The 14566-nt window shown below is 49.1% G+C and overlaps 3 protein-coding genes across 3 annotated transcripts; 2 read left to right on the top strand and 1 right to left on the bottom strand.

Moving 5' to 3' along the window:
* Nucleotides 1-213: 213 nt before the first annotated feature.
* Nucleotides 214-3594, top strand: LOC109745719 (chaperone protein ClpB1). Its single transcript, XM_020304835.4, has 7 exons — nucleotides 214-703; nucleotides 888-1705; nucleotides 1821-2011; nucleotides 2084-2424; nucleotides 2498-2777; nucleotides 2849-3046; nucleotides 3123-3594. The coding sequence occupies exons 2-7, from the start codon at nucleotides 904-906 to the stop codon at nucleotides 3390-3392; spliced, it is 2082 nt and encodes a 693-aa protein (XP_020160424.1). The 5' UTR covers nucleotides 214-703; nucleotides 888-903; the 3' UTR covers nucleotides 3393-3594.
* Nucleotides 3595-5843: 2249 nt separating this feature from the next.
* On the top strand, nucleotides 5844-12279 carry LOC109745715 (wall-associated receptor kinase-like 14). Its single transcript, XM_020304832.4, has 4 exons — nucleotides 5844-6903; nucleotides 9634-9675; nucleotides 10057-12016; nucleotides 12105-12279. Exons 1-3 carry the CDS (start codon nucleotides 6087-6089, stop codon nucleotides 11280-11282), a joined length of 2085 nt encoding a protein of 694 aa, XP_020160421.1. The 5' UTR covers nucleotides 5844-6086; the 3' UTR covers nucleotides 11283-12016; nucleotides 12105-12279.
* On the bottom strand, nucleotides 11550-14117 carry LOC109745716 (octanoyltransferase LIP2p2, chloroplastic). The gene is made up of 4 exons (XM_020304833.4): nucleotides 13783-14117; nucleotides 13106-13382; nucleotides 12662-12812; nucleotides 11550-12575 (listed from the first exon to the last, which is right to left on the bottom strand). Exons 1-4 carry the CDS (start codon nucleotides 13977-13979, stop codon nucleotides 12292-12294), a joined length of 909 nt encoding a protein of 302 aa, XP_020160422.1. The 5' UTR covers nucleotides 13980-14117; the 3' UTR covers nucleotides 11550-12291.
* Nucleotides 14118-14566: the final 449 nt, after the last annotated feature.

Genomic DNA, 14566 nt, shown 5'->3' with positions numbered 1-14566 from the left:
ATTTCCGGGCAAAATTTTTAATAAATAAAACCAGGTCAAAATTTTGGGGTGTCACAGTGTAGTGTTGTTCTGCAACCACTCGAGTTGTTGTTTTTCTTTTTTTTTGATCTTCGGATCTTCATCATGTTATGTTTCCGTTGCTTCTTGCTAAATCTGAATCAAGCCAGCAATTTGCTGGATCTTTAAAAAAAAGTTCCTAGTGCTTGACACTTTGAGTCCTAGACCGGGCGTGACCAGACCGGGTTGAGACTCGAGCGGCCGAGCCTGCAAGTCCGAAGGCGAGAGGGCTCTAGGGCGGCGGCCTGAAGACGCGAGCGGTGCCGGCGGAGAATTGAACAGGTCGAGGGTCCAGGGTGTCGGAGAGGAGATAGCGCCGGGCTGGGACTCGAGCTGCGGCGGCGCAGACCTGACCGGGTCGAGGCGACGAGGCACCCAAGGTGGCGGCGAGCGGCACACTCGGACTCGGGCGGCGCCGGCGCGCACCTGACCGGGTCGAGGCGACGAGGCATCCAAGGCGGCGGCGAGCGGCACACTCGGACTCGAGCGGCGCCGGCGCGCACCTGACCGGGTCGAGGCGACGAGGCATCCAAGGCGGCGGCGAGCGGCACACTCGGACTCGAGCGGCGCCGGTGCGCACCTGACCAGCTCGAGGCGACGAGGGTTCCAGGCGGAAGCGAGCACTGGAGCAACCGCGCGAAAAAAGGTAACATTTTTTCTCCGTCCCTAAGTTCCAAATCGAGACGGGTACAGTTTGGGAATCCGACCGTGTATAGAATTCAAAGTCTAATCCTAGTAGAACACAACATCTGCGGTACTTGGTTTCTATATCTTATATATATAGACGAACTAATCCAACGTTTTGCCCTGTGCGGCACAATTTTCTACAGGCTATCGCTTGGCATCATGGGAGGGTCTAAGTTGGGGGTCGAGGCCTCGCGACATTTGACAAGGGTTTGGCGAGAAATCGAACCTGTGCTCTGGCTTGGAGCAACTGCTGGCTTGTGTTGGGCAGCGTGGAGGTACTACCGATACCGTGCCTGCCTATGCAGCTTCGGCCGGAAGATGGGGGGATCATCGGAGGGCGAGGGCGATCCAGTGATCGGGCGCGACAAGGAGATCGACCGGGTCATATGCATTCTCTGCCGCCGGAGCAAGAACTGCGCCGCGCTCGTCGGGGAGGCAGGGGTCGGCAAGACGGCCATCATCGAGGGCCTCGCCCAGCGCATTGCCAGTGGGAAAGTCCCTGCCAACCTTGCCGGAGCACGTGTGGTGGAGGTCGACCTTGGGGCCATGCTGGCCGGGACAAGTCTCCGTGGCATGTTTGAGGAGCGAATCAAGGATGTGATAAAGAGTGCGGAGGCTGGGGATGGCAAGGTGATCCTGTTCATCGACGAGATGCACATGCTTCTTGGTGCTGGTGATGTTGTCGGTGGCACGGATGCCGCCAACCTGCTGAAGCCGGCGCTGGCCCGTGGCCGCATCCGCTGCGTGGGCGCCACCACTCTCAAAGAGTACCACAGGTACATTCAGACGGATGCCGCACTCGAGCGGCGATTCCAAAAGGTTCATGTTAAGGAGCCGAGCGTGCAGGCGACCGTCACCATTCTGCAGGGGCTTAAACAGCGGTACCAAGACCACCATGTCTTGGAAATTCAGGATGCTGCTCTGGTTGCTGCCGCAGAGCTTGCTGGCCGCTATATCACTGGTACGCGCAGAATTTTACTTTGTTTGGTCAGCCCGCGATGTTTGCATGGAGTTGCATCCAAATATGTATATATGCCGGAGAAATTTGATGGATTCTATTGATGTCTGTATTGTAGATCGCCAGTTTCCTGACAAGGCAATTGATCTGATCGATGAGGCATGCGCTACCACAAGGATGCTGGTTGACAGCGAAAGTGAAGCAACTGGCACCAGGACGCAGAGTTACAACAAAAAAGAAGTGACTGCACAAAGTAGATCCATAAAAGCAGTGAAGAAAGGAATTGTTGGTCCGAGTCAGGTCGCACAGGTAGGCAGTCCTAGCCTGAATAATTTCCATTATTTCCATAATGTTCAGTTCTTATTTTATGATGTCTTAAAGGTTGTGAGCCTGTGGACTGGAATTCCTGTCGCTGCTATTGATCAAGGGGAGAAGGAGAAACTACTACACTTAGCAGAAAAATTGCATGAGCGAGTTGTTGGCCAGGACGAGGCGGTCAATTTGGTTGCACAGACGGTCCTACGTTCCAGAGTCGGCCTTGATCAGCCGGGCCAACCAATAGGTTCTTTCCTCTTTTTGGGCTCGACTGGTGTTGGAAAGACAGAGCTTGCAAAAGCTCTTGCCGAGCAGCTATTTGACAATGAAAATATGTTGGTTCGCTTTGACATGTCCGAATACGGTACGAAGGGATCTGTGTTGCGCCTCATCGGAGCACCTCCAAGGTTTGTACATTACCACATCATACCTAGTGTTTAGTTTGGCTGGTTTTAATGATGCTCTTGTGTATTCTTACAGCTATTTTGGTTATGACGATGGAGGACAACTGACTGAAAAAGTCAAGAGTCACCCGTACAGTGTCATCCTGTTTGATGAGGTGGAGAAGGCGCATCGCGAGGTGTACAATGTTTTTCTTCAACTTCTCGATGATGGTTTGTTGACCGATGGCAAAGGCCGAACAGTAGATTTCAAAAACACCATCATCATTATGACCTCAAATCTTGGGTCAAAGCACCTTGCAGCAGGAATGGTTGGGAAGAACACAATGCAAGAAACACACAAGCTTGTCATGAAAGAGGTTTGTGAACCCTTTACTGCCCCTGTAAATGCTGCAGTAGCCTCGGTGTTGACTGTCGTATGTTTTTGCAGGTTTGGAAACGCTTCAAGCCCGAGCTTCTCAACAGGCTGAGTGAGATTGTGATATTTGAGCCGCTTTCACACGACAAACTGAAGGAGATTGTGAAAATCCAGATGAAGAACGCTGTTGCCAGAGTAGCAAAGAAGGGCATCTCTCTACACGCGAGTGATGCTGCATTGGACGTTATCTTGTCAGAGTCATACGAGCCAGTAAGTAAATCAGCTTCGTTTTTGAAATCATACACAATCTTTGGTAACTAACTGTTCATATTTTGTGTTGTCATAGATGTACGGTGCAAGGCCTATTAGAAGGTGGATACAGAAGAATGTGATGAACACCATCTGTGAGATGCTTGTCAAAGGAGAAGCCGGCGAAGGCTCAACAATCTCCATTGATGCCACCGACCACAACAAGGGGCTCAAGTATGAAGTGGTGAAGAAGGCGGCAGATCCTTCCGGCACCATCTTGGTCCCAGCACCAGAGCCTCTTGCTTGCCCCGACGAGGAAAGCGATGATTCGGTCATGGTCACTTCATTAACAAAGTGTCTTGGATAGTGAGTAGGACACCCCTGAAAACCAAGCTGGATGCTGAAACTGTTTCTGTTAGGAGACGCCCTGCGTCGTTGTGTCTTTTGTCCATTTTGAGAAAATAGTAGTACTAGTAGATCCCTGCATCTGCACCCGAGTGCGTCAACAGTATGTTCAGAAAAAATAGCAAGCAAATTCAAAAAAAGATCTGATATTTTGTGACACCAAAGCGTCTAAAATTTTCTTGGTACTTGCAAATTTTCATGGTGAGATGACACTGGAGGAGCCTAGTGTACAAAGAACAAAATTAGAGCTCGGAAAACTCGGAGCAACTTTAGACATTTCGAAGCTCTTAATTTTTTTAACATAACTCCTCCTGAATCAGATATTTTTTAATTTTCTTTTTCAAGTTAACTGTTCACTGGAGTTGATGAGCTCGGGCTGCGCTATGAATTATCGCCTGGCTGACCATAACAAACCTACTCTTAAGCAATAAAACTCCTAAGTTCATCGGGAAAAAAAGATGAGTGATGCTACACGAACGAGAATTTTCTTTCAGATGGCACTTACGCGCTAAAGGTGAAATCGGTCTATATAAATTTTCCATAAGTGTAATATTATTGGTCGCTGAATTTTCTCTTCAATTTATACCGCAACGGAACTGCTTACATAAATTCCTGAGAATCAAGGGGATCGTACATGATGCATATGTTTCATTTAACTTGCGTTTCCCCGGATCATCAACGTCAGATTGTTCAGTTTACGCACAAAGTCGATGAAGCCAAATATATGTAGCCTGGATTACTACATGTTGCCGGTCTTGTACATGTTGGATAGAGACCTCGAGAGTGAACCTACATGCATATGTGAACCAAGCTTACATGTATAGCGAGATGATCCTTTACGCAACACTGATTGCCCGGTTGGTGGGTGATTTGCATCGCTGACAGGGATACGTCGAATGGAGTATTAGTGCCCAAGTAGCAAGCAAAACAATTACAGTACTGCTGGGTCGATGGGACACTAGTTTGGCTCTTTTGATCATCGCTAAATGCCTTTTAGTACATGGTCTTTCCATCATCTCGGCACTTGTAATCATTACATCCGGACCAGATGCTGGTGCACACAATTAAGCATCATGTCGATCACTGAAGACTACCGATTTTTTTATTGATATGGTAGTTAGGACTTCGAGAAATTCCCATTAGGATCAAGTACTTGAGTATTTTTATTATTTTTGTAATAAATGAGTATTTGTTTCAAGTTTGCAATATTAATTCAGATGATGATGATGATGATCATGATGATGATGATGGTGATGATAATAATAATAATAATAATAATAATAATAATAATAATAATAATAATGTGTGAACTTGGACATCTGAGTAGCTCATGGAAAAGAAGACAAAATCGGTCCTAACAATGTGTGAACAATAAACTATTAATTCAGATGATGATGATGATGATAATAATAGTAATAATAATAATAATAATAATAATAATAATGTGTGAACTTGGACATCTGAGTAGCTCATGGAAAAGAAGACAAAATCGGTCCTAACAATGTGTGAACAATAAACTTTCTCATAAACCCTTTTTTCCTGAGACCTACCCAAATATCAAAACATCATCAAATTTGGCACGGACATCATGCACTCGAATATATTTCATGCCAACAAAATTCAGATTTTTTTTATTTTCTGGTATTTTTTAATTTTATTATTCACGCAAGGGAGTAGATGAGCTCAGGAGCTGAATTGCTGCTTCCTTGCTTATTGCAAACAATACTGAAAATCCTCATGTACCGAGCAGATAACAGGGTGTCGTCTAGCCATTTTTTTCCTCCCAAATATCATCCTTCATTAATAGCTACTCCTCAAAATAATTTAAACTAAAACCACGGCACGTTTTAGGAGCTAACTTTGCGTCAAGATCCATGCTGAAAATCCGACATCAATTAACGCATTCGACGGTCAGCTTTTAGTGATTCCGAAAAGAAAATGTGATCCTAGGGATGCCTTAGTCTTTTATAGGGAATTCTAGAAAGAACGTCATAAAAATATGTAGACTAATTTTTAGGGAATTCTAGTCTTTTCTTGTTTGTACATTTTTTTAATATTAATGAAAATTAACATAGAACAATGTTCTATGGTTTTTAGGTCAAAAAGAAATATGTAGACTACTCAAACCCGAATTAACCAACATTAATCGTCCACGATATGATCGATTTCAGCAGGCTCGCTCATAAGTCGCTTCTCAAAACAATCTTCGAACCACTTTTTTTTTGCGGGTAAATCTTCGAACCACTTGCCATGAGTGGTGAGCTGTCTCGAAAACAGAACGATCTTCGATATTCTTTTCCGTCTCTGTTACGAAGTTTTGGGTAATCGATGGGAATACGTAAATATTTGCATGGAGCCCACGACAGAGCAAAAAGATGTGTATATTCAAGATTATTTGCGTGCTAATAGTTGAAAATCAAGTTTCTGTTACTGATACAGTCAAAAGAGAATCGACTCTAAATATATTTTTTGGAAGAAGATATGAAGAAAATGCTAACAGTATTCATGACTGTTCTGCTTGACCATCTTGTCCCGACGAGTCGAGCTCACCTACAACCCATTCAAACAAGCAACTGCACCTACCAAAATCTCTCTCTATCTCTCTCTCCCTGAAATTGCAAGCTCGAGTTGGTACAAATCTCCAGGTACGTACGAGATGCGCCGTCTCGTCGTCCTGCTCCTTGCTGTCTTGCTTCCCCATGAAACCAGCTGCTCCGCCGCCGCAGCTTCCGGCGACCGGTGCAGCCGCCGGTGTGGCAGCACCACCGTTCCCTACCCTTTTGGCTTCTCCCTCGGCTGCCCCATCCCGCTGTTCTGCGACGCCAGCATATCCACGCCGATCCTCCCATACATAGGAGAGAACGGCACCACGTACCGCGTGATAGCCTTCAACTCCAACACCTCCACCGTCGTTGTCGGCCTCCCGCCGTCGTGCAGCCGCAGCGTCCCCGAGGCCAAGAGGGAGCTCTCCGGGGGCAACTACGGCGTGTCGTCTCGCACCGGTCTTTTCCTCCGCGGCGGCTGCAGCGGGATCAACGCGTCGGCCGGCGGCGGATGCAGCGTGCCCGTGGACGTCATGTCAAGGCTGCTCCGCACGGCGCAGTGCACCGGCCTCGGCAGCGACACCTCGCCCGCCGCTGTGGCGTGCGTCGCTTCCGCTCCGCCAAACTCCACCGCGGCGGTGCATGGCCAGTTTCTGCGGTGGGAGAAGGTCGAGAAGCAAAAGTGCGACGACGTGCTGACCTCCACGGTGTTCGTGCTCACGGCGGAGGGGACGGCTACGCTGGAGTTCGGCGTGGCCGAGCTCGGCTGGTGGCTCAACGGGACGTGCGGCGCCGGCGGGGGCGAGCGTTGCGCGGCGAACGCGTCGTGCACCGACGTAAAAACGCCTAGCGGGGAGTTGGGGCACCGGTGCGGGTGCGTGGCGGGGATGGAGGGCGACGGCTTCTTGGCCGGCGACGGATGCTACCTCGGTGAGTCTTGACTTCTTACCTGTGAATGCTTCCAAAAACTTCCGATATACAGGCCACAAGGATCAGGCCACGATATATCTCGCGTTCCATTACTGGGTGGGTCCCGGTGCCGCTGTGCGCCACGTCAACTGCACTCACAAGTCGTGCCTGCGATCAATCATGCGCGACATAATCCAATCTCATAGTTCACACTAGGCAACTCAAACTAGACGGCTACTCCACTTTCTTAAAAGATTTCAGACACGTTTTTTTTGCGGGTTGTCTAGTAATCTCTTCTTTGAAAAAATCTGTAAATCTTAATTATATTTGTTAAAGCATTTGGATTAAATCAAACAATCATCACGTACATGACCGTTGTTTATATATAATCTATATGGACCGAAAGTTGCCTAGCATTTTCACTAAAAATGCACGAATTAGCAAATGTGCAATTTTATTAGACTTATAATAGTGTTCCTTTTTTTGGCCTGGAGATATAACAGTGTTCAACATGGGTGGTGAGATTTTCAGTATTTCAGACAACTAAGAATTAGCAAAATTATTTAGATCGGTCAAAATGAGCACTCTTCTCTTATACTTGCATACTTCCTCCGTTTCAAACTACTTGAAGCTTTAGTCTTGTCATGTCTTTATGCAAACAGAAAGTATGGTTATTTACTCTGTTTTTCTCATGGCTTGTTAAACGTTTCTTTTCTCTCTTTGAATCGGAACAACATAAATTTTCTTGAGTTATCAAAATAACTTTATAATATCTACAACATCAAATAAATGAAAATATATGTTATATTGAAGCTAATTTATTATTTCTGGTGTTCGTTGTACTGCCGTGTTTGGAAATAAATATATTGGAAGTATTCACGCAAAAACAATACTGTTGTAGATGCTGCTATAAACTTGATCAAACTTTAAAAAGTGACTTATGAACCTAAAACTTCAAGTATTTTGGAACAGAGAGGGTACAATATAATTTTGTGTAGATACAACATTAATACCACTAGAATTTTTATTTTCTGAAAAAGGAGGTTAAAACCCCCGGCCTCTGCATCAATCAATGCATCCGGCCATCTTTATTAGTTATTCAACAAAGATCTGACAAGAACATACATCAAGCTACCCGACGCCACCACTACACCTACAAACTTGATAATGTGGAGTGTCCTCGCATCCCATATCTGAAACCGGTGTCGTCGCCGATCCATCCACATAACGTATCAGAACCTACAGCCGGTGCAGCAAACCTAAAGCGTACACCACATGCACACGTTTTAGAAGCCGCCATCATCAGCGAACCGCTGAGCCATCTTCGAAAAGAGATCCGCATCATCCTTCCCAGTCCGACCATCCGTCGACGCCACCACGGCGCCCAACGGCACCACCTCCCTGCGCGCAAACTGCCGAGCACGTCACGATCGCTGCCAGTACACCGCAACACCATGGCATCAAGTACCACCAGCCGACACAGTTTGAAGTCTCTGGAAGATTTGTCGTGTGTAACACCTGCCGAACAGGCATGACACGGCGTAATACCTGTCGTACAAGCATGACTTGACATCTCCACCGAAGCTCCGTGCAAGATGAAGCTGCTTCACCTCATGCCTCTGTCTTCCAGGGCTGCTCCACAAACTATGCTCCCAACAGAGAAACGACACCACAGTGTCGCCATCGTATGATTTGGAAGACCGGATCCGAGGGTTTCCCCCGGAGTAGCACGGGTAGGTCGACAGTAGTAACACGACAATGCCTTCATCAAGGTAACGACGCAGAATGCCGCCATCGCCCGTCGTTGGCTTGATTTTCACCGGCAACTATGTCTCGCCGACTCATAGCCGGGACTAGATGACGGATCTCGAGATCCGACCACCCAGCCTTAGGCAGACCAATTCCGACGGAGGAGATGACCACCAGATCCGCCGCCGCATGGTGTAGGGCACACCAGTCAGCCACTGACCAGAAGCCACACCCGCATGCAACCCGCCTTCCAGCAGGCCCTCCACGGTGCCCCTCCATGCCGCCGCTACCAAGCCGGACCGGACGACCCAACCGCCTCCCAAGGCCGTGCCCAGAGCCTGCCGCCGCCGGCCTGGATCCGATCTTAGTTGTTCGCCACGTCGCGATGCGATCCGATCTTGACTGAGTCACTACTCGCATCGAGATCCCGCACTACCCCACACCCGAGCAGGAAGGTGGACCTCCACCACCGTCGTCCGCCCCAGACTTAGCCCAGCGGTGTCCTTCGGCGGCGACGGAGGAAGGAAGGGAGGAGAGGAGGGCTCCAGCGGCTAGGGTCGGGAGGACCTCCCGTGTCGCCCGAGCGGGGGCAACGCAGGGGCTGGGCTGGGAGCGTTAATTCAGGAAAAAATGACATTTGAAGAATCATGAAAATTTTAGTACTCGAAATGTGGGGATATATAAGGTGTATTTTCACTGTGGGGTATTTTGTCGGTTGTTACGACAGCAAAGTTGTAAATAAAAATGAAATCCAACAATAGCAATTTTTCGTCACAAAAGTAGACATAATGGAGTAGATGGACCACCATTTTTCAGATTTCACATTTGTAGACCTTGTGCAGAGCTTTGAACATGAGATATTCAAAGATGTTGACATGATTATGACAAACAGGAATCGCCTAAGGCAAAAAATGGCTGGATCCTAACTCTTCTGACCCAGAATATAAATGACGACAGTTACATACTGACGCAACGTTTCTGTTTTGTGTTTTCCCTGTGCAGCTAAGCGGGTTTCCAAGAGGAACGTGGCTTTCATCGCTGCAGGTAAAAATGTTTCCTGACCTGGTCTTCATGCAATTACGTACACGGCGCCATGTAGAATACTCCTGGGTCAAGATGCTTCTGGTCAAGGCCGTTGGTTCCATCTGTGGAATCGCCTGCCTGAATGCTTGACTGCTGACCTGGCTAACTAGAAACAGATAGAAAAGCTGAAAGGGGAAATGGGAAAGGAAATGTTGAATTTGGTTCAGAGAATTCAACTGCTTGGCTTGACCAAGACAAGAATCACATTCACAATTAGAGACGTGCATTTGTGAATAAAATTAACTTCTGATTGCACTTTGTGTTAAACCACCACGTGGCATACGTAGTAACTTCAGACCTTCAGTAACTTGGGCTGCCGCTGACGATGTATGTGAATAGCAGGTGTCGTGGTGGGCGTGGCGGCGGCGGCCGGCGTGCTCCTGCTGCTCTGCTGGGCACGACGCCGGCGCTCCGGCGGCAAGGGCCGGCAGGGCTCCAGCCGGCTCGCGGCGATGCGGCTGCTGTCGGAGGCGGCGACGTCGAGCGGCGTGCCGGTGTACTCGTACAACGAGGTCGCGCGCGCGACCAACTCCTTCTCCGACACGCACCGCCTCGGCACGGGCGCCTATGGCACGGTTTACGTCGGCCGGCTCCCGGCGAACTCGACGGCGCTCGTGGCCATCAAGCGCCTCCGCTGCCGCCTCGACGACCACGACGACGACGGCGGCAGGGCGGTGGCGCTGCTCCTCAACGAGATCAGGCTCATCTCCTCGCTCAGCCACCCCAACCTGGTCCGCCTCCTCGGCTGCTGCCTCGACCGCGGCGAGCAGATCCTCGTCTACGAGCTCGTCCCCAACGGCACCCTCTCCCACCACCTCCACGGCGACGGCGGCTCCACGCTGCCGTGGCGCGCGCGGCTCGGCGTCGCGGCGGGCACGGCGGCCGCCATCGCGTACCTGCACGCCGCGCGCCCGCCCATCTTCCACCGCGACGTCAAGTCCGGCAACATCCTCCTCGGCGCCGACCTCCGCGCGAAGCTCGCCGACTTCGGCCTCTCCCGCGCCGCGCGCGGCGCCGAGGACGCGTCGCGCTCCCACGTCTCCACCGCGCCGCAGGGCACGCCGGGGTACGTCGACCCGGAGTACCACCAGAGCTTCCACCTCTCCGACAAGAGCGACGTGTACAGCTTCGGCGTCGTGCTGCTCGAGCTCATCACCGCCATGAAGGTCGTCGACTTCGGCCGGCCGGCGAACGAGGTCAACCTGGCATGCCTCGCGCTCGACCGGATCGGCAAGGGGAGAGTCGAGGAGATCGTCGACCCGGCGCTCCTCCGTCACGGCGAGGAGTGGGTCATGGAGTCGGTCCGGCACGTCAGCGAGCTCGCCTTCCAGTGCCTGGCGTTCGACAAGGACGTCCGGCCGTCCATGAGCGAGGTGGCCGCCGAGCTGTGCCGGATCAGGGACGCCGCCCCAGGCTCCGGCATGACGGACCTCGTCGCCGACGTGGGGCTCGATGGACCGAACACCGCGGCGGCGAAGAAAGCCCGGTCGCCGGTGTCGGTGCAGGACGTCTGGGTCAGCGACCGGAGCTCGCAATCGACCAACGGCTCCATGCCACGCTTTCCGTAGCCAAGTTATACCCCACGTGCACACAAGAAAGATGAAAATGTAACTTAAACAATTTTTTGGGGGTGAAGTTCTCCATGGTGAACATTGTTGTACTTGTACAGTTGCACATGTATTACTAGCACAAGAGCAACTCACAGGTTCGAAGGGGAAACAGCGCCATAGAAATCAGCAACTTAGGTTTGACCAACGCGACAAGATTGCCACAAGAGCACAAACTTTGGTTTGATCATCATTGCAACAAGATCAAACACAAGAGCACAGACAGAGTTGTTCCCATCCGAATCATATTGGCCGCAGCATTGGAAATACCCAGTAATAGTTTTACAAGTGAATCATATTCGCCGCAGCATTGGGAATACCTAACAGTTTTACAAGCTACAGAATCGCACAACTTATCCGGACTTAGTTTCCTCCACCAACCGCGCCGGGCCACATAGAGCTTATCCACACTTGGTTGTTCCTATAAATGCTGAACCCATGGAGAGCGAAAGAGGCACACTAGCTAGTCCAGAACAGCATACTACACCTCTAACAGGGCCTCAGCGATTCATCTCAAGAAGAAAAGTACAGGATGTGCTACAAGGTGGAGTGCGACAAATGCGGCAAGATCACCTGGAAGGGGTGCGGCAAGCATGTCGCGTCCGTCTACGAAGACATCGAGAAAGGAAAGCACTGCACCTGCAAGGCGTGGCCGGGTGTTGACACAGATGGGTCGTCCTCGAACACCAAAGAAGGTGACGTGCTTTTGCTTTAATTTCTTTTCATCTGTCCAGAATTGCAAGACAGATTTACTGAGAATGGTTCCCGGGGCTGTACTTGCAGGAGGAGGAAAAGCTTGAGTTCTTGCACACGGATCACTAGTTTTGCAACTACTGGACTGAAGGAGACTGCAGTTTTGAATAAAAGCTTGCCTCTGCTATCTGCTCTGTATTTGTTTCTGGCTTCTTCGCTGAAGTCACTTTTGATGGTATAATAAAACATTCTGCAGTTGATTGATTGTCTTATCTAGCTAAAGATGCAAATCAGGGCTGGGTTCCAGAGAGAGCTGGAAAAACTCAGCAAACTCTTTGATCAATGATTCATAAGCTATATCCATTAGTTCTGCATCGTTAAGTTCTCTACCGCTGGAAGCCTTTTGTAATATCTGCTTGATGCTCCCAACACCGCGGCTCTTAATGCCACAGGGAACAATGTGTTGAAAGGGGGTTAGGTCAGTTGTGACATTTAGCGCTAGACCATGATATACTATCCATCGTGCGCACATAATTCCAATAGCTGCAACTTTCTGCTCACCTGGAGAGGAAACAGAGTGTACAAGTTAAGAAAGATACGTGATAACATGATAAAACACTTTGCAGTATCCAAGGATAGTAACATACCAACCCAGACACCAGTGAGGCCTTCTATTCTTGATGCCTTAATAGAGAATGCAGACTGAAGGGCACGAATGATCAACTCTTCAAGTGACCTTTGGTACCAGACAAGATCCTTCGTCTGATAGCGCAAATTGATAATCGGGTACAGAACAAGCTAAGCAAGCAAAAAACTTGACTGTAAGAAAATATAGTGTTAGGCTACAAAAAAACATGAATAACTGAGATTTTTGTGTTCAATATTTCAAAAGTCAGCAAGTTTGTTCTTATTTCAAAATGCTCATTGTTTGATCTAACCAAAAAGGTTATGGTCTTATGGAAGAACCATATTTGTTCATTATTTACTTCCCTTTGAAGCTTAGGTTACTTAAGATTTAACTACCTTGAAGCAGAAAACAAAATTGGATACAGTTTCAGACCCACAATACAGCTAATATAACTAGCAAATACCTGTCCAGGACCATGATATGTCACCTGCCCAGCACGATCAATACGATGAATCTCAATAGGAGAATCTTCTATATTGAAATTGAGGAACTTCTCATCGTTGCCATTGCCCAATGTATAAACCGGTGGATGTTGCAGCGCGATTAAGGTGTCCGAGTGATCTTCATCTGTGTCGGTGTCGATGCCTACCAACGCTTTCCTCCTCTCAACAATGGATTTCTGCCAACCCCACGAATCAACATAAGGAACTATCTGCCGATGGAGATCAAAGAGCTCACACCTGGGAATGCAAAGAGTGTCATTCGCCACGATGAAGCACCATACAAGCAAACAATAGAAGGCTGACATGCTGCATCAGTGCTCACGGCTTCAGTTCAGGTGGTAATGCAGACGGCAAACCTATCAGTACACAAATTATTTGGAGCTACCTAGCTTGTAAATAGGCCATGACAAATATTGTGTAGAAGGGAACAGTAACCCGATTTGCTTGTGCTCAAGCGATCAAAATCATCAAGAAAGCCTCATCAACAAAGCATTGGGCTAAACAAAACAAATGCAGCCGCATGCTTTACAACTAGCTAATGACGCATCTCTTCGTGGCTGAGAGACTCATTGGAATTGTTGGTAAGACCTTTGAATAAAACTAACCAGAGCAATTAAAATTAACGAATCAAGAGTACCTCCTCCTGCCGAGGCGGGCGGCACCGGTGACTGGGGCCGCGTCGGTCACCGCGGCGGCGACAGGGCCGGTGCAGCAGCCTTCGGCGAGGCCCAGCCGCCCCCCTCGGGAGCGCGCCGAGGAGCCCCTGGCTGCGGCCGGGAAGGGCAGGACGCCGTGGCAGAACGGGGCGGAGACCCCCATGGCGGCAGGAACCATGCTCTCGAGTATGGCCGGAGCGGAACCGAGTCCCCGGGGGCTGGACTTGTGCGCCGGCGCGCGGCGGAGTCGCCGAGGAGATTGGATGGGCGCGAATCGAATCGCACGGCACAACGGCAACGCCGAGATCACACTGGTTTAACAGAGTCCGTTAATACTTGTCACGCATGAACTTTACCTGGTGAGGAATTGATTTTTTTTCTCGCAAAAAAGGAATTGACTTCTTTTTCAGGACTAGTTTTTTCTCTAGAGAGAATTTTTAGGAGTAGTTCTTTTTTATAGCCATTTTTTTTGCAGGGAATTTGAGCTTTATTCATATAAAGGCATTCACTGGGCAGTCAGCCAGAAGGCTGCTGATCAGGAAGCTAGGAGTTTATGTGAGCCAGCTTTCCGTCACCGTCACCGTACAAGCGCGTTTTGCACAAAGGTGAGCTGGGACATTGGCTGACCTACTTACATGCTGAATTACAAAGGAATTAAAACTAGCAGATAGCTCATCAATTTCTTGAAGAATAGGAGCCACAACATAACGATTGTTGCGGCAAGTGTTCCAGAGGTTGACCACCTCGAGACTGTCAGTCTCTAGC

The sequence above is a fragment of the Aegilops tauschii genome, chromosome 5, assembly GCF_002575655.3.
Source record: "Aegilops tauschii subsp. strangulata cultivar AL8/78 chromosome 5, Aet v6.0, whole genome shotgun sequence".
Lineage (NCBI taxonomy): Eukaryota > Viridiplantae > Streptophyta > Magnoliopsida > Poales > Poaceae > Aegilops > Aegilops tauschii.
The sequence above is the reverse complement of the archived record's forward strand: the minus strand, read 5'-3'. Positions and strand labels throughout refer to the sequence as shown.

Bases quoted from the DNA above. Each gene is read 5' to 3' on its own strand.
- LOC109745719 (XM_020304835.4), top strand. From the start codon at position 904: ATGGGAGGGTCTAAGTTGGGGGTCGAGGCCTCGCGACATTTGACAAGG. The intron at 1,706-1,820 runs GTACGCGCAGAA...TCTGTATTGTAG, and splicing joins TGCTGGCCGCTATATCACTG to ATCGCCAGTTTCCTGACAAG. The intron at 2,425-2,497 runs GTTTGTACATTA...GTATTCTTACAG, and splicing joins CTCATCGGAGCACCTCCAAG to CTATTTTGGTTATGACGATG.
- LOC109745715 (XM_020304832.4), top strand. From the start codon at position 6,087: ATGCGCCGTCTCGTCGTCCTGCTCCTTGCTGTCTTGCTTCCCCATGAA. The intron at 6,904-9,633 runs GTGAGTCTTGAC...TTCCCTGTGCAG, and splicing joins CGGCGACGGATGCTACCTCG to CTAAGCGGGTTTCCAAGAGG. The intron at 9,676-10,056 runs GTAAAAATGTTT...TGTGAATAGCAG, and splicing joins CGTGGCTTTCATCGCTGCAG to GTGTCGTGGTGGGCGTGGCG.
- LOC109745716 (XM_020304833.4), bottom strand. From the start codon at position 13,979: ATGGTTCCTGCCGCCATGGGGGTCTCCGCCCCGTTCTGCCACGGCGTC. The intron at 13,383-13,782 runs GTACTCTTGATT...TTGCATTCCCAG, and splicing joins GCCCGCCTCGGCAGGAGGAG to GTGTGAGCTCTTTGATCTCC. The intron at 12,813-13,105 runs GTATTTGCTAGT...TTGCTTGCTTAG, and splicing joins CATATCATGGTCCTGGACAG to CTTGTTCTGTACCCGATTAT.